At 41.3% G+C, this 18631-nt stretch overlaps 2 protein-coding genes across 2 annotated transcripts; one reads left to right on the top strand and one right to left on the bottom strand.

Moving 5' to 3' along the window:
* Positions 1 to 7138: 7138 nt before the first annotated feature.
* LOC104454301 (expansin-A4) lies at positions 7139 to 9292 on the top strand. The gene is made up of 3 exons (XM_010069110.3): positions 7139 to 7442; positions 8003 to 8321; positions 8540 to 9292. The coding sequence occupies exons 1-3, from the start codon at positions 7148 to 7150 to the stop codon at positions 8847 to 8849; spliced, it is 924 nt and encodes a 307-aa protein (XP_010067412.1). The 5' UTR covers positions 7139 to 7147; the 3' UTR covers positions 8850 to 9292.
* Positions 9293 to 11850: 2558 nt separating this feature from the next.
* LOC104454300 (protein INVOLVED IN DE NOVO 2) lies at positions 11851 to 18101 on the bottom strand. Its single transcript, XM_010069109.3, has 8 exons — positions 17678 to 18101; positions 15674 to 16621; positions 15145 to 15326; positions 13763 to 13852; positions 13377 to 13664; positions 12961 to 13179; positions 12502 to 12740; positions 11851 to 12154 (listed from the first exon to the last, which is right to left on the bottom strand). Exons 2-7 carry the CDS (start codon positions 16593 to 16595, stop codon positions 12504 to 12506), a joined length of 1938 nt encoding a protein of 645 aa, XP_010067411.1. The 5' UTR covers positions 16596 to 16621; positions 17678 to 18101; the 3' UTR covers positions 11851 to 12154; positions 12502 to 12503.
* Positions 18102 to 18631: the final 530 nt, after the last annotated feature.

Below are 18631 nucleotides of genomic sequence, written 5' to 3'. Positions count from 1 at the left end.
GGTATTCCCGAGAATTAGGTACCACTGTACCACAACCTTGAAGTGTGCATCCTAGACCATTAAGGTTGTGCTTGATTGGACTTTTGAGAAAAGCCTTTGGAAAAATGCAAAAACTTTGAATTAAATGAGTTTTCCAAAATACAAATTGTGTTTGGTAAGTTATATTCTAAAAATTCATTGTGAAGTACCTTTGAGCAAAGTAGTATTTGGAGAAGTTATAAAAAAAAAAAAAAGAGTTGGCTAGCCAAGGGTAGGCGGTCGTCAGCAAAGGGTAGGCAGCCGTCATTTGAGATTGTGAGACCTCAGGTGGCGTTTAGAGACCACCGGTGAGGGTCATCTAGGGCAGGCAACCCTCCTAAAGGTTGTCGCGACAGACATCGCATGGCCCCTCACGGAGGTTACATGGCCTAGCATGGAGGTTGTCATGACCTAGATCGCACGAAGGTCGCGCGACCTAGGTCGCAAGACCCCTCGCAAAGGTTGCCACAACTCAAATCGGGCAACCCCTCACGGAGGTCACGCGACTCCCCAGTGACGGTTGCTTGTGTTGCCACGATCACGTCGGCCCCTTTCTAACCAATCGCTAGCCCCTCATAGCCATTCAAAGCATCATCGATCAACCTCAATAAAGAAGAAAATGAACAATCATCAAGGGTAAAACTAGAGAAGAAGTTGAATAGTCATCGAGAGCAAAACTGAAAAATTTAACATTTAATGAGGATAGTTTTGGAAGAAACCTTTTTTACCAACCGTAACTAAAGGTATACCGAGAAAGCTAAAAATCCAAGGCAGCCTAGGACTTGCCTTGGGCTTTCAACCTTTTGAAGGCTACCTTTGCGAAATGAAGTTTCAAAAAATTTGCCAAACACTTGCAATTTAGCTACTTGCAATTTAGTTCAAGGTGTTTTTGGTGCCCAAAAGTGACTTAGGAAAGCCATTCTCAAATGCATCCCAACAGCCTTACCAATGGCATTATAGTTCATTAACTTTGGCTTACAACCATGGAAATTGTGTAATCCATGATGTCTTCAAATTCCATAACTCCACCCAACTGGAGTGCCATTATAAATCGCCAGACATCTACAGGAGAACAACAAACAAACCACTTGGTTTGTAAGAACCAATCAAGAAACATGAAACAACGCCGGGAAAACAAAAGGACATGACCAAGATGGTGTTTTCCTTAGCCATTTACGGTATTTCTGCTTCAAGTTCCCTGACGTCGCTGATCGTACCAAGCAGAACAAGTTCGGCAAACAAAGCCAATAAAAAATAAAAAAAAAAAAACTAGAGGATCAACGTGGGATTTTCTAATTGTTTCTGAAAGAATGAGCCTTAGCATTGTTCTAAAGCAACAAGCAAAAAATAGAAAGAGAAAGAGAAGATTATTGAAAAAGGTTGAGGAAGATCGACGAAGATAACCAGAGATTCGGGATTTTCTATCGTTTTTTGAAAGAATGAGCAACACGAGGAGGGAGGGAGGACGGGACTATGACTTGTGCCTTATGCATGGGTCAATTCCCTAAAAAAACACCAACTTTAAGTGAGTCTCAATTGTAGCCGAACCTTTTTTTCCTTCGTAAAAAATTTGCCAATCCTCACTTTGTACCCAAATCAAGCCCCCCTTAACATTTTGTTCAATGTTGTTGTTAATGGTGCGACATGTCAATTCCAATATAAAAAGAGTTGATAAACGTATGAGGTTGCTAACCAAGACAAGTAAAAATTGATACCTTAATATAAAATTTTGTAAGTTAAAAAAGATAACTAAATATTGATAAGTAACTAAATTGAAAGTTGGTAATCCAAAACTAGTTGGTAATTTAATTCGATAAATGTTTGTAAGTCTCCTTAATCTAGGCTGGAAATTTCATATACAAGCTAAGGCATCCAAAGGATTGGTAAATTATGCATTTTAAAATTGATAGTCAGTACAGAAATCCTTAATTTGTAAACTATATTAAAAATTTTGGTGATTTCATAAAAATGTTGTTAAATTACCGACAAGTTACTCAAAAAAAAAAATTCATTTTTATTAACAATTTTTTAATACTTATCAATACTTATCAATTCTTATTGAAATTTATTAATACAAACAAAAGTCAATCACCCGTGGATAGCGAAAGTGATTTTTGCTCTCTCCTACAATGTTGTAGTCGAGTTTGAATTTTACATCCAAATAGTGGCTTGCAACAACGTCCAACGGTGCCACCGGGCATCGAAGAGCGATGTGACCCTGTGAGAGGTCCTAGCGGTTCTTCGGTCAAAAAAAAAAAAAAAACAAAATAAAACAAAATAAAACAAAACAAAAGTCTTATTCACACGCACGGAACAATAGAATCCTGTTGAGTAAAGTATTATGGAGACTTAAAAAATGATAAGCATTGATTTGGTTTTTTTCGTTTGTCCCGATTCTTCTGGGGACTCCAGGAACTTGTAATAATTATAAGCATTGATTAAACGATGCATGGTGCATCAATTTGGGGCCCTCTCCATATTCCGACACCAATAATTAGTTGCCCCGAGTCCAAATTTGAATTCGGACATGAAACATGTAGAGTCCACTCGATTCAATGATTGGGGTTGGTTCGCCTCTCAACCTTCAAGCCAATTAATGTATTTTTCAGACAAGACCCTCCCTACAATTATGGAAAAAGGAGGAAGCTTGGATATCACAATCTCCAAAATGGGTCCGAAAGGATCATACCGTACGAGGCAAGAAAGAAAATTTCAAAAATAAAATTGCAATAATTATGGGAAGAGTGCAAAAATATTGTATTATTGTATATGATTCTGCGTTTGCTTGCTCGATGAAATTGGACTTTTTTTTTTCTCTTGTCCCACTCTTAGGGTTTGCGTAAAGTTGAATAGAGACTACGGAGACAAAAACACATAGCCATCATTATTTTACTTTTTCATAGAAAAATGGGGACATCACATGGTAAGGGTCCCTAGGTCCAAATCGGGTGGTCTGGTAAAGATCAGGCAAGTTTTCAATTCAAGCATGCACGAGGATTTTCTTCGGCATGATAGAAGCTTTTCCGCTCGCTCTTTTTGATTATTGGGGTTTCTCAGCAGGAAGTTATGATCATTATATGCTCTAATCGAAGCATCTAATCACGTCTAATTATGGTGCGGTTTGCCGATGGACCGTCTAATTGGGTGGGGTTACCATGCCGCCGAGAAAAGAGAATATTTAGGAGTGTGCGGATTAAGACATTATTTTTGTCATTGTGTACTACTTAATTCAGCAAATGATTGTGGCGAAAAAGAATTATGGACATGTGGAAATATACGCAGTTATCGATGCTCATCGGTTCCCAATTTCAGGATTAAAACGACGTGTGTGCATTAGTTCAGCCAAGAAAAATAGTAAATCGTAAAGGGATCTATTAATTCATCTACCAGGCCTACACAGACCGATAAATTCACATTTATTGTATGTCGCCCGTCCATTGAAGTCGAATTTTGTTGTGTTTAACTATGTATGACATAGTTTCACAATAATATAAATTAAAACTAGTGAATAAACTAATGTGCTGCGACTGTCTTATTAGTAGAAATTATAACTTCTAGTCAAAATTGGCATGTCCCTTTTTCTTTACCATGGCTTTTGCTAAAAAAATTCCTTATTTTGCAGTTCAGTTTACTTAACTTATATATATATTCCCCTTCTAGGCGCTAATTTTAAGTACTTAACCGAACTTTATTTTTCAATTTGGTCTGCGACTAAAAAGTACAAATTCCGATTCCAATTTGCATTTTGATTTGATAATACGATTGGTACCAAAAGATTCCACCTTTCTTGCCCAAGAAAATTGTGGGACATAAGCCGAGCAGATGTCCTCCAAATCTCTCCATATCATAGATGAGAAGCTTCACCATCACTTAAAGTGGGGAAAGATTTGCTCTGGCTTCTAGCTCACAAAAAGAGTCTTGAGGAATCCAATTTGATATTTCTTTCTTTATGAAGCATCAGCAACTTTGCTGCCAACTGAATTAACTTCCACCGTTAGAATCACTTTCCATCCAATTAACCGAATGATGGTTCTTTGGGTATGCTCAAGAAAATATTTTTATATGTGATCTCAGTACTTGTATAGAGATTTACACACCATTGGTTTTCCCCCATATATACATCTTGCAGAACCCTATGTGAGCCAGTCAAATATGATTCCATGACTTTTCTCCTAGCAATTCCTAGCCTGAAAATAGATAACTGGGATTTCGGTTTATTCTCGGCTGTCAAAAACAAATCCGGCTTATCTAAAGCGTCTATATTGCATTTAGAGAAAGTAGGTGGGATTATGTGCTGCTTTGGATGTATTCAAATTTGAGGATGCATCATTTCTTTTTCTTTTTTTCTTTTTAAATCAAGACGGGTATCCAAACTATCAACTCTATTATTCCTTATGGAACACACAACATGTTTCATTTATATGCATCGAGTAAGGATCATCCACATCATGGCAAGCATCGCTTCAAGGTTACCTCGAGAGAGAAATGTTATGAGTCAAATGTGGGATCTACACACTTGGCTTAACAATTGATTGTTCAAGTAATCTTGGAGTTTAAAAATGAGGACATCGATATCTTTTTCTTTTCTTTTTTGGTAAAGGTAACATCGATATCTTGATATTTGGAATATGTGATATTCTGCTCGAATTCGAAATAGTTATTTGTGCTCACACAAATTCATTTTGATGATAGTTGGACCAATTTTAGTGATATTTTTATCCAATTCCTTAACACTAGGTCTAACCATAGTTGTAGCCATCTATGAGTAAGCTTGGACTAGGTTAATTTGTTAGAAAGCCCGACCTGGCCCGGTTGGGTCCGCTGAGTTCGGGCCAATCCAAAGAATCATACAAGAAATTTCTAGATAGGTAGATTAGGGTAATAATTTAGGCTTGACTTTTGTGCTCTGCCCGATTTAGAACTACTATTCTTCATTGTTGCTTCAAGTGTGGCCGCTGGTTTTAAGTCACAATACCATCACGACCCATGAGCCATCGAAGTCCACTATGGTGAAGACATTAGCGTCGTATTTAAGGGTTTTTATATTACCCTCTAAATAAAGAAAAAGGCAGTTCCATGGCTCAAAAAGCATACACAAAAAAGAAAAAAAAAAAGCCTTGGGGAAATCCCAAAGGGAAATAAAAGTCAAAAAGTGGAAATTATTTTCAAACGCATAAACGAGGGAGAGAGGATTTTAAGTTAAAAAGTAAGGAAAGATGATGGGCTTGGTGGGAGAAAATCTTATTGGTGGCATGTTCACATGCTAAGTCTCGATGTGTGTGTAAGTGTGAATTAGGGTTAGTGTGGTGTTGTTGAACTGCACAATTCAATTATTTCCAGGTGACGTGGTGGATTTCTCCGATTTGGTTGATGGGGTTGGACACTTGGACCCTTTTTTGGCTGCATAATTTATACTCTTCATGAAAAGGTAACGAGCTTCGCACCACCTCCTCCTCCCCCCGCCCCGAAAGCTCTCCTCTCCGGTCAAATCCTTATCTTCCTAGGTTGGATTTGGTAGCTCGATTTGCAATTATTCACCGGCTTGGTTCGATGTGTGCAGACAAGATTAGGTTTAGAATGGAGAAAAAACTGAGGTGCTTGCTTATTTCGTGGTTTGACTCCCTCCCCCTCTCTCTCTCACACACGACTAGAATTGCTCTAAAAGCAACGTGTTAGATTGCTTTGGCCATAAATTCATCTCCAGATATTGCAATTGCCGAGAGATCATTGTTGTTATGTGTTAGTTTATTGGGATTGACATAATTCTAATTCCTATTAGTCTAATAAACAGAAACCAAGAAAGATGAAAGCTTACTGTTATTTTATTCTTGTCCCGTTGAAAAAGTTGTGCAACTTGCTCATTGTTATTCGAGTAGCACATTATTGAATAGGGGAGAGTTATCAAGCAGGAAGTGTGAAGATGGTTTCTCTTTGATCCTGTGGAGAGTTTTTTGGATTTAAATTAAAATGGACACCTCCATATCAATAATGAAAAACTTCATAGTGATTTTGAAAAAGAACGGCTCGTAAACCCTCTTTATAACGACTTCACTGCTCCATAACCCAATCCGCTAAACGGGCTGTTCCGATTGGATTATCATGCTCGAGCATGCGAAATCACCTCCTTTTTTCAACTTTTTTCCAAAAAGGAAACATCTATCTATCGCTTGAGTAAAAGAAGAGATGCTTAAAAAAGGAGACTTTGACTTAAAGGAGGTCAAAGAACGTGACCGAGAAGACCAAGAACAGAACACGCGACCCAGGCATTCCACCAAATCGCGCCATCGCAGGAGAGAGAGAGGGAGAGGGAGTCCTCGAAATCGTACGGCTAATGCACGGCGCAATACGTGGACCGATGAATGCGGATGAGCGGGGCCCCAACTCTTCGTCGCCTTTTCGGTGAATTCCATCAATTTGGCGGCAATTGGACTCTCTCTCCCCGATTTCAATTAGTTGAAAAGTAGGGCACGGCCCAAATTTAGCTACGAACCCAACTACTACGCCTCACTGCTGCCTCTCTGCTGGCATCATGTTAACTAGGATTGCTTACGCGGAAATGTTCCCAAATACCATTTCTAGCAACTCATTTCGGACGTTTCCACAGTTAATCGGAACTGTCGAATACTGTTAGTCGGCCGTTAAGAATCGTTTGAGTTAATCCCATAACCACTTGTGAGCCGGCCCCCAATTTGGGTCCGAAAAAGTTCAAAGCTAAAAAGAAATAGGTAAAGTAGAAACGGAGAAAGAGCTCGCAGAGAGAATATAGAATTTCAGGAAAGGAGAGAGCTATGTGAGTTGATGGCACAACTTGCCTCTGAAGCAAAGTGCAATTCATGTCAATACTTGCGGCCTTTATTTCCCACGCTTTATGCCCCCCACTGCACTCATTCCACAGCAAAACATCCCCTAATCTCTCCATAATGCGGGTAGACCCTCAGGGGCATTTCCGCAAAATCGGTTCGAGTAAAACGTTGAACGGGTATCTGTTTTGGGGTTGCCGCCAAGAGGGGAGAATTGGGATGTCGTTTATAAAGTTGATTTTGATTGATAAGTAAGAGACAAAGCGCCATTAATCAAGGGAGATAATGTCATCCCAAAAACGACGACTTCATTGACAATGTAGCTTGCTATGCTGGCCTCCCTCTCCATAAATAGGAGGGCTCCCCCGTCTTCTTTTCCTCACAAGTCACGCACACCCCCCACCACAACTGCTCTAACAGCTCCTCCACTTCCTTTCCGTTTCCTGATACTGACTCTAGGAGGAGCCAAGCCCATGGCTAGTGTTTCCCGTGTGGTTGGCCTTGTCTCTCTGATACTGTTTTCGACGCTGGCCGAGGCCAGAATCCCGGGTGTCTACACTGGCGGTCCGTGGCAGAGTGCCCATGCCACATTTTATGGTGGCAGCGACGCATCCGGGACTATGGGTACTATAATTGGCTCAGTCCTGATTCTTCAAAATCTTGTCGTCTTTCAATCTTGGTTATCATGAGTTTCTTCACTTTCCGTTCCGTTCAGCAAAATCTCTGGTTGACCTGAGAGAACTTTTCAAAATGATGTCCCTCATCTGCATTTTTTTCCCGCTTCACCATAGTGAACACATGATCTCTCGAACTGCATTTCCCAGGACAGTTAGGATCACAACCCTCAATTTCAAGCCACATTCCACGAAACTGCTTTGGCAGAGTGCATCTTAACAAGAAGCCGACTTTACCACTTGGACTTCCTTCCCATTTTCCCAAACACCTAGCAAGCATTGTTGTGTTCTTGGCGATCCGCTATTCAGATGTCAGACCCTAATTTGAAATCAAGCACATTATTCTGTTTTGGACCAAATCTGGTTTTACTATTACTCCAGGAAACATCAAGAACCTGAGTTTTCCATTTTAACACTTGCTCTCACACGCACTTCATCAAACACCTCGCACACAGCAAACGCATTTACGAAAAACAGTCGCTCACCCGCTTTTTCCCTGACTCTTCGCAGGTGGCGCGTGCGGGTACGGCAACCTGTACAGCCAGGGCTACGGCGTCAACACCGCCGCGCTGAGCACGGCGCTGTTCAACAACGGGTTCAGCTGCGGCGCGTGCTTCGAGATCAAGTGCGCGAACGAGCCCCAGTGGTGCCACTCCGGCAGCCCGTCCATCCTGGTGACGGCGACCAACTTTTGCCCCCCGAACTACGCCCTGCCCAACGACAACGGCGGGTGGTGCAACCCCCCGCGGCCGCACTTCGATCTCGCCATGCCCATGTTCCTCAAAATCGCCGAGTACCGCGCAGGGATCGTCCCCGTGTCCTACCGCCGGTGAGTCGGTGACCGAGCGGCTCGCTTTTCCCGCATTTTCTGGGTCAAAATCTGTTAATGGGCCTCGAATTCTTCATGGGCTTTTCTTGAACTTCGGGTCATCCGAGATTTTCGTTCCACGTGGGACCGCATGGTCAATTTTAGTGACTTACGGTCGTCTTTCTTGAATTTGCCAATGAACATATTAACTCAAGTTGTCCGATTTGTTATGTCGGCAGCGTGCCGTGCCGCAAGCAAGGAGGGATCAGGTTCACGATCAACGGGTTCAGGTACTTCAACCTGGTGCTGGTCACCAACGTGGCCGGCGCAGGGGACATCAACAAGCTGTGGGTGAAAGGGTCGAAGACCGGGTGGATGAGCATGAGCCGCAACTGGGGCCAGAACTGGCAGTCCAACTCCGTCCTCGCCGGCCAGTCCCTCTCCTTCCGGGTCACCGCCGGCGACCGCCGCACCTCCACCTCCTGGAACATCGTCCCGTCCAATTGGCAGTTCGGCCAGACCTTCACCGGCAAGAACTTCAGGGTCTAGCCTCACTCCCAACCAAAAAAAAAAAAAAAAAAAGAAAGCTCGGCCTCTCGGCGGGCAAACCTAAAATTACCAACTTGATTATACTTTTATCTCTCTTTTTTAATGACTTTCTTTTTATTTTCTTGGAAAGCGGATGATTGAGAGAGAGAGAATCAAAGTGTGAGAATATATGAGAGAAAGTGGGGGGGTATAGTTTGTGTGGCTGTTTGTGTTTTGCGTCCGGGGTGGGGGAGAAACACTTTTTTGACTCTTGGGGACTAGGAGGGAGAAGGGGAATCCTATAAACCGAAAAGAAAGAAAAGAAAGCGTTTGATGTCGGGAGCTGAAGTGGCTTCGGAGGACGTATAATCGCCCGCAGCTTTGTTCCATTTAATGGACGTTCACATTTGATTAATGTTGATGTTATATATATGTGATGATGATCATACTTTGTGTCCTCGAAATCTCACTCTGCTCTTTCTCTTACGTCCTCTGCTTTATGTTCTATTTTGTTCTCGCTCTTTTGCCCCGCTTTCGATAAAGGTAGATCTGTGATGGGACGTTGAGAAATTATTGTGTCCCTCCTTCATTTCCAACTTTCTAGATTGCCCCGTTCCTTCTCTATCTAGGAAGAAGATAAAGCTCGCCTGCGATGAACAGATGTTCTGCACTGCGAGCGTCCCTGATTCCTGTAGGTCCCTTTCTCAGCTAAATGTAAATACCATAACAGAACATTTTCACGGCCTCTCATGTTTTAATTACATAGCAGTCAAAGGATAAACTCTCTGTCGGATTAAAAAGAAAAAAAAAAAGACAAGAAATCCCAGAAAATAAAATAGCCTGAGATTACCCAATTCTTGTTCAGAACAGAGGAAAAAAGGAAGAAAGATGAAATCTTTGAAACGAAAAGGATGTGGGATGGACTCAGTAGACGAGAACGAGACGAAAGAAACCCGTCGCCTGTGGATGTCTCATCCCTACGGTTGTCTGACCGACGCCCAACCCTTTTTCCTGCAGAAATGCAGGTAAAGGATCGAGCTTTCTCTGTCCGCAACGTTGTTCAGTCGAGAAAAATGAAATCTTTTCTCGGCGAAACACAAACGAATGCGACTCGAAACGACTGAAACGGAAGCAAACGCATAGATTCGCGACTCGGCTGGGGGCTCATATCAAGTGTATAGAAGAAGTCCGTCATCGTGGGGGCAAAGAGAAAAACCCTAATCCCCTAATCGATCCCCAAGGCGACGGCGACGGCGGAGACGGCAGATACCAGAGCCCCCGGAAGGGGGCGGCACCTGATCCCACCAACCTCGCGCCATCGCTTTCCGTCGATTAGGGGAGCGCCCACTCTAGCCTCTCTCTTTCTAATCACTGCCCTAATCGCCGCAAATGGTGCCGCATTCTACGCTCGCCGCCATAATTTCTCGATATAGAGAGAGAGAGAGAGAAGAAGGACCATGAACAGGTCCCTGCTCCTAGAGAGAGAGAGAGAGAGAGAGAGAGGAGGAGGACCATGAACAAATTCCCGCTCCCCGCCTCTGTTCGATTTCTAGGGTTTCAGGTTCGGGAGAGAGGAATATAAATAGTTCTGTTATGATTGGGCCAGAACGGGCCGGGCCTCAACGAGGAACAGATTAGGGTTTTGCAACTGACAATGTGGAGAAAGGACTTCCCACTAATTATCGATAATTTTAAGATTAATTACTTTTGCCTAAGGTGAAAAGGTTAAAAATGCCTGGAAAATGGAAATCGCCAAACAATACCTCTTGCGTACTCGTTAAGCTTCGCTATTAATGTGCTTTAAAAATATATTAGGGTAATCGGTTTTCATAAATCGCATGCCTCTTTAATTTCAAAAATGTCTCAAAAGTGTGTTTTCTTTTTCTATTTACGGTAGACTTCATTACTGTGCACGCCGGTGAGACCACGGTTATGGACTTGTGCACCTAGCACAGATTGAGCTTTTACTCAAAATGAACGTGACGCGACAATTGTGAGAGCTTCATGGTAATGTTGAGAAGGGTTGCAACGTCGATATCCATCTTATCACTTATGGAAGGATACAAAAATTAATCAATACACTTCCCTGGGTACCAAAAAAAAAATAATAATAATAATAATCAATACACTATGGGCACTTATTATCATAACCCTGACGCAAAAAAGGTAATCGTGTTTAAATGCTTACCAATTTCCGATAAATTTGAAATTCATTTCACACTTGGAAAGTTACTAAACACATGACAAAATTACCAATCACCGAAGGAGAAACTTTTCACTCTTTTTTTTTTTTTTTTTTAATCGGCAGGAACTTTTCCCTTTCTAACGAAGGAAACTATAAATTGTGAAAACTTTTAACTTATATTATATATATTGAGACTTACTTTTAGGGTTTATTTGGTTAGGGGAAAAATTAAGGCTAAAGAAAAATGCTTTCCAAGACATCACTTTCCAGAAAGATATTTTTCACGTTTTCAAGTTAAGAAATCACTTTCGTCTCTTTAAACATGCATATTTTCTTTAACCATAAATGATTCTACATTGACTAATCATTTTCAACAAATCAAATAAGCGAAAATTCAGAAAACTAAACCTCAAAAATCTCTTCACTCACACAAATGCACCGTTAATCTTGAAAACTTACCAAACACAAGGCAAAGCTGCTAGTAATTGACAGGACAAAGGTTTGCTGAGGAAAGTGATTTACAAGCATAAAATGAGGATCCAACCCTTTCCTCTGCCATGCATCTGTAGTTCTGTCAAGGCATCAAAGAAGGGAAGAAAGTGACATTTTTGGGCCACCCACACCAGCCCAAATAATTTCACATTTGGGCCATTCAATTGGGTTTCTAATTTTAATGTTTCACCTGATCGGTGATGAGATTATCGAGGTATTTCATGGGCCGAAATTTTCTTTTTATGGGCTGAGGAGTTCATATAACTCGTGTTACCTGTGATGAAACCAGGGTCCATCAGTGCCAGAGTTCATAACAACAAAATGAAGTGATCATCTGAGGTAATGTTGGAGCAAATTCAAGGCAATCTTAAAGAAAAGAGAGACCAGTAGACAATTAAGTCCAAGATTGGATCCTCATACACAGTTAGTTCACCCTCCCGGTACAAATTATTCACATAGCTTCAGTGCTTGATGACCGGAAGTTGCTGTGCAATAGGGCACAGAACATACAACAACATAAATGATGCCACGACTTACGGATAAACTTATTCGGAACATGCATTGCTAGTCACCGGTCATGGAAAATCAATCTTCTGGCGACACATTGCTAGAGCTTTCACAGGAATCGCCGCCCTCCTATTTTGCAGTCCTGTAGGTAAATTTATATGAGAAACTGGACGTTAATAAGTTTCTGGCATGTCATGAACGCAGAGTCTACGAGAGGCCGTCAAGACAGGCGAGATCCAGAGAAGTACCAGAAAAAGAAATATAGTTTCCAGTAATTCTGATGATTTTTTGTCTTGGCATCAGCATTATTAGTAGACAGGACACTAGTTTTTCAGGCCCAACAAACATCGGTATCAACAGAGAATCGTATAACTGAAAGCTCTTAACTGAATATATCCAAATTCATCTCAGCATGCTATCCTTGCTCGTCTGTTACTTCTTGTTTGCATAAAACAGGCCATGACACAATCTACACATGAAAAAACTAACCTTCAAGACATTCCCCTCTTGGATCTGGATGCGTTCCATAGTGTCAGAAGGAACTCAGCTCCTTCTTTGAGCGATGCTTTTCTCCTCTCTTTATAGTTCCATACTTCCGAAGTTATGTATCTTCCACTAGGATTGTACTCATTCACCTCCTTTAGTGCAGCCGTGACTGCCTGGCACACTTTATCACCCATTTCTCTCTTCAGAGTATTCAACTTCTCATCTTGTTCATCAATTATTTCCTGCAAAAATGTGGATTCCAAAAAGAAACTCTCTCACATGCAAAGAAAAAGCAAAGCAGGAAGAATTGCGAAATATCGGAAGCGTGAAAACACAAGAAAGTATAGCAGTGTGAGATGTTGTAAGCTACCAGAAGTTATATGAGAGTTATTGACTTGATGAAAATAAACACTGCTTGCAGACCTGGCTGATGGCAAATAGGAGAAATCTACGAAGTCATACCTGATGCTTCCCGTTAACCTCAATAACTCTGAAGGGATGCCAGTCTGGATCTTTCAAATATTCCTCCCACAGCGAGCAGAGCTCTGACGTTTTTTCTTCTGCTTCTTCTTCATTATACTTCAACTTCATCACTTCGAGGAATGGTTCATGGTCAAGTTCTCCCATTCTCTTCACACCAATGTTTGCCTTGCTAGATCCAGTACATATGTCTCTTAGTACCTGCTAAGTAAAGTCGATTGGCACCTTATGTAAGTCAAATCTGTGGTATACAGCTGCAGGAGCAAGTTGTATAGAGTATGGTAACAGAAGAAAAAGGGCCAAAGAAGAAAAGGAAGATAAATTATACAGGTGAACACATTTACTTGCCAAAAATTTAGAACTCTTGCTATAAAAGAGGAAAGGAAAAGCAAACTTGCATTGATCAATTCTTTGCGAGCTTCCTGAAGCTCATTATTGCTGTTATGCTCCTTTACTATGAGAGCTTGGTTCAGTGCTTCTAGATCCTCAAGATTCCCCTCCTTTTCCCTCAGATCCGACAGCAAAACGTCTACGTTTTTCAAAATTTCAGCATCATCCTCATCTTCCATGTGCTTCATAACATTTACTGACCCTCTCAATTGTTCAATTTCCAATTCCAAGGCTTGTTTTGCATCAAGCTGCTTTTCCAATTGAATTATTCGATTATGAAGTTCCTCTTTTTGCCTCTGGAAAAATTATTAGTTATCATCATAAGTCTCAAAAAGGATGAATAAGAAAAGATAGGCATTCTCTTGACATGAGAAAAATAAGATGATTAGAATACCTTCTGATCTTCAGCCAGTTTCCAGACTTTTTCATCAACTTTCTGTTGCTCCAAGGCAGCCAATTCAAGTGAACTGTTTTTCTGGGCATTCTGATGTACAAGAAAGAAGTTAGCCTCACCAAATAATTGTACTCTAAAAAGCATGCATAAAGGATTGCACAACACCGAAATTAATTAATAACAGCAAATAGAGTCTATCATTAGGTGTCAATTTGCGAGCAGTTTAATGAATTCAGAAATATCAATGTCACGATGTTATTTTTTGTCACACACACACACACACACACACACACACATATATATATGAACATATTATGACATCTGCACAGCAAATCCATCCGTAGAAAAATGGATGAGCAAAGGTAGATGCTCTAGAAATGAAAACTAGACTAAAATGCAAGCGTAACAAAAAAGGAGGGTTACGCAATATATGTGAAAATCTTGGAGAACACATTTGCATAAAAGTAAAACAAGGGCCAGGAATTCTAAGAAACCAATTTTCCTATCTACAAAAACATCAAGCCTACTTGGCATAATTTCCAAAAACTTCCCACATTGCAACTGTCAAAAGGCTGGCCCTATATGATCTAGAAAAAAGAATAAGTAGCTGGGGCGTAATTGACAAAAGCAGAGCCTGGTGGCACAAAGCTAGACAATTCAGTCTCTTCTGCTATATAAATCCTTCATCGTATATTATAATTAGGGCAACATTTCTGAAAATTAGCTACTCTCGAAAAGTTAGTAAGTCTAACTATACTGCGGACACCAAGGCTGTCATATATTTCTCCCAGGAGTCTAGTTTATACAACCAACACCACCCATCTAGAACTATATTTCTTCAAGGCTAACTTTGTTTATTTGGACTCTATTCTCTTTGGGGAAAAAAAGTTCATTTTTTGTAATACTGTCTTTAGTTCTCATAAGATGTGTATGCATACGACATCGCATTTCACTCATGAAGCTGGATGAACGTATCGCACAGGTAGAACAATGTTTTCATAAAACGATATTTCTTTATTTCTAAATGTATTTTTTCATGCATGCATAATGCATCTCATGGTATCTTTGCCAGTCCCACTGATTTCAGACAGCAAGCCAACGCATTCAAGAAAGCCATGTATTATATGCCATAAAGAATCCTACTCTAAATACTTAATAGAACATCATTTTGGTCATCTCCAATTAAATAATCCCAGGAATAATGGTTCTAATCTCCTAATCATGAATGCAGTATTCAATTCACTCACACATATAAAATTATATTAAAAAGATCGGTCGTTTGCCACCAGGCTTATTGATAGTCAATATCAAAAATGTTAAATATGTAATACTAGCATATTGACGGGGATATTCTATATATGCAGTAATAAAGCATGAAATACCTCTGCAATCTCTTCCAATAGCTTCTTTCTCTCACTCTCATTGTGCGCTTCACGCTTCTCCAACTCCTGTCCACGCACTTCTAGGTCCTTTTTGAGGGATTCTAGTTGGAACTTAAGCTTCTCATGATCACTAAAAATTCTCCGGTAGTGATCATGTGCACTTGTCTGTATTTTTCTCAATTCTGCAAACGCTCCATAAAAAGAAAATGCGATGTTTGAGGTCTCTCAAATATATTAGCTCCATTAAAAAAGAAGAAGAAGAAGCTGAATTGAGACATAAATTAAAAGTTCAAGGATGTTGCTCTCCTGACAAGTAGATTTAGGAAAGACCAAAGTTTCATATTCTTAATTGTTTGAAAATCTAGAAAAGATAAAAAATTCCCTAATTTTTCTAAGAACTTAGGGCTGGTAGAAAAATAATTTTACAGCTTTAGAGTATAATACTATTTAGAAAGAGGGGGTCGAATCTTGTATGTGAAGACTCTTAAGAAAATAATCCTAAGCTTCATAGCAGAAAGATGTGAGCGACCTTCGTCATAAGATTGATGAAGCTTATCCTTCTCTGTCATTATGACGTTCAGAGACTTTAATGTCTCATTACACCTTTCTTCAATCTCCTGCATGTACTTGTTCTTCACCTCTATTATGTTTGTCAAATCAGATACAAGCCTATCCTGCTTTCGAGCCTCTTCCTCCATAATCTCTGGAATGGTTTTCAAGTCACCGATCTTGCGTAAGTGCTCCCCAACGATACTATTTGAATTATAATCGTCAGCACGGGCAACCCATGCATAAAGCCCAATCTTTTGGGTACCCTCAGCATACCAATCCTTGCGGCCATGACGGTCTGCTTCATAAGCCTTCTCGAATGACATTGCATTGTGCAAGCCAGGCCAACCTTTGTTGAATTCCACCACTGCACTTCCGGAGTGACCGCGGTAATTCCAAAGCGGGTGAACCCTCATGGGATTGAAGCCTCTTCTCGTCAGCTCATCCCTCAACTTGGATCCACTCTCACCAACATACCGGCCATCTTCCGCCCGTTTAGTAGGAATGTTCATGACAACTCCTTTCCATGGCCAGACAAATTTATCATCATGGCTACAGCCAATCGGAGCTTTACCCTCATCAACAAGTTTTGAAGGACCGGCCACATCTGATAGATCTTTTTCCAGGTACTTTGCCAAAGCTAGGTGATTGGCCTTCTCTTTTGCACTTCTCTTCTCCGAGGAACTCTTGCCCACCCCGGAAGCATGCTGCAGCAGTTCATTATATTGGTAATCTCGCTTTCTCTTTTTGGGACAGTAGGGGCATGCAAATGCCTCATCTGAAACTTTAACCTGGTGATTTCCACTCTTCAGCTCTTCATATGATTTCTCTTTGTAATCGCCCATGTCGGAATCACTCATGTCTGTATCGCTATCAGAATGGTGATCTGATAAGCTTCCCATTTTTATGTTACCCGAAAAACCAGAACCTGGATAGATGAAGAATAGTACTTAAGATGCGTAGAGCTAGCTGCTAATAAACAGTGTTTGGAATAGTTACATTGTACAAATAAATTATGCAAAGCCAATTTAATTAGAACATTTCACCACATATTTGCCACATTAAATTTATCACTTAAATTGTTGCATATATTCACGAGATTCAAAGAACAAAGGAAAAAAGGAAACTATGGATGTCGCAATCTCCACTTCGACAGATTACTCGATATATGCAGGAAGTAACTGGGAAAGTAAATTCATGCTTTGCTCATTCTTTTTTGGTATAAGATATTTGGGAACTGCCTTGAAACTTCTCCTCCAAAAGCCTGACACTGGAAAGGCCATTTCTTCAGGCTAAATCCATGTCAAGCTTTTACTTCAATCTGCTTCCCTCTTTGGGTCTCCACTGATTACAGTCATGGAGAGAGACAGGTGGGGGGTGCTCAACATTAAATAAGGGTGAGGTCCGATCTCTGCTGGGATAGCACATCAACCAATGCCCGCGTTTTTCAATCGAACTAAAAAAAGCAATTAACGACTATTTTCCCCCTCTAGCTAGAATTTGAAAATTATTTTGCCCTGTTTCCAAAACAGAACAAACAGGTTTTCTGTAGTTACAAAAGAAAATGAAGCCGGAAAACCAAAACGTCGTACCCACAAATTCCTGAGAAATGCAAAAGAATTCAGCAGAAAGTCCAGTACGATGAAACCGGCAATGCGAATCCAATTGGAACCAGTACCACTTCATTCCCAACAATCCAACAACCATGCAGCTTAATCACCACCACATGAGTAGGAGAGAAAGCGAGAACACACAACAGAGCTTCAGTTTCACCAGATCGAGTGCACACCAAGCACGAACACCGCCGCAAACTCAAATTCGACAATTCCACACCCGTTCCGAACCTCAACACGCAAAAACAAGAAAGACCCAAAATCCCAAAATCCGAAACGAAACTCGAGAACCCGGCATGCATGCACGACGACGGACCCAGAACCCAGAATTCAACTCGGGAAATCGAATTCGGTCAAAGAATGCGCATCACCTGGAAGAGATTGGAGCCCCCTGGAGATTCTTGGCGCGACGCTTCAGCCCCCCGAATTGGAGGGTTTCTTGGCTGTGGTAGGTGGGTTTCCGCCAAGAACGAGCCCAACGACTGGGACTGTCAAAAGGGCATTAATAATTCCATTACACGACAAAGGCGAACGGCCGCTCCCCTCACTTCCCAGTCCACAGTGGCATCATCACTGTCGGAAGGACACAGAGAGAGAGAGAGAGAGAGAGAGACAAGACAGCAGGCGCGTGGGAGCGCGTGGGCCTGTCGAACTCGAGGTCCACGCACGAATTCTGTCGCGCAAGGGATTCTCGAGAAAACGCAGAGGAAAGGACGGAGACGAACGAGAAATTTGAAAAGGCAAAGGTGAGGAAAACCGCGAAAGCGGGTGGTAAAACTGATGAAGCAGAGCGAAAGGTTGGACCTTTTTCTTGGGAAAAAACGGGGACCTTTTTCCTTCCCGGCGCAGTCGACCAATCAGGTGACAGGCCGAGGGGAGCGAGGCCGAGGACGGTCCCCGGTCAACGGAATGACGCGTGGACGCATCGGGGGGGGGGCCTCCGCGCAGGCGAATCCGGGATCGCGGCCGTCCACGTGGGTACCTTGGTTGTGCGCGCCTCAGGCTACGGAATTATATAGGCCCCACCGAGGGTTTTTATATCTTCACCGAACTACTGATTAGCTCATTAATCCGGCATCTACTTTTCCCTTCTTCTTTTTTTTTTTTTTTTTCCATTCCTCCCCCCCCCCCAAAAAACATACGAAAGGTCTTTTAATTTTGGCTCCATGTATAATGTGATCTTTGAAATTCTAAATTATTCAATGTGATCTATAAACTTTGATCCAATACGTAATGTTATGCCTAAACTTTTAGCTAATGAAATTCATGTTTAATTTAGACCTAGAGTATAGTGTCAAATGTTATCCTTTATAAACTAAATTGAA

Source organism: Eucalyptus grandis, chromosome 7, assembly GCF_016545825.1.
Source record: "Eucalyptus grandis isolate ANBG69807.140 chromosome 7, ASM1654582v1, whole genome shotgun sequence".
In the NCBI taxonomy this organism is placed as follows: domain Eukaryota; kingdom Viridiplantae; phylum Streptophyta; class Magnoliopsida; order Myrtales; family Myrtaceae; genus Eucalyptus; species Eucalyptus grandis.
Note: the sequence above shows the minus strand (reverse complement) of the source record. Positions and strands in the feature narration are given on the sequence as shown.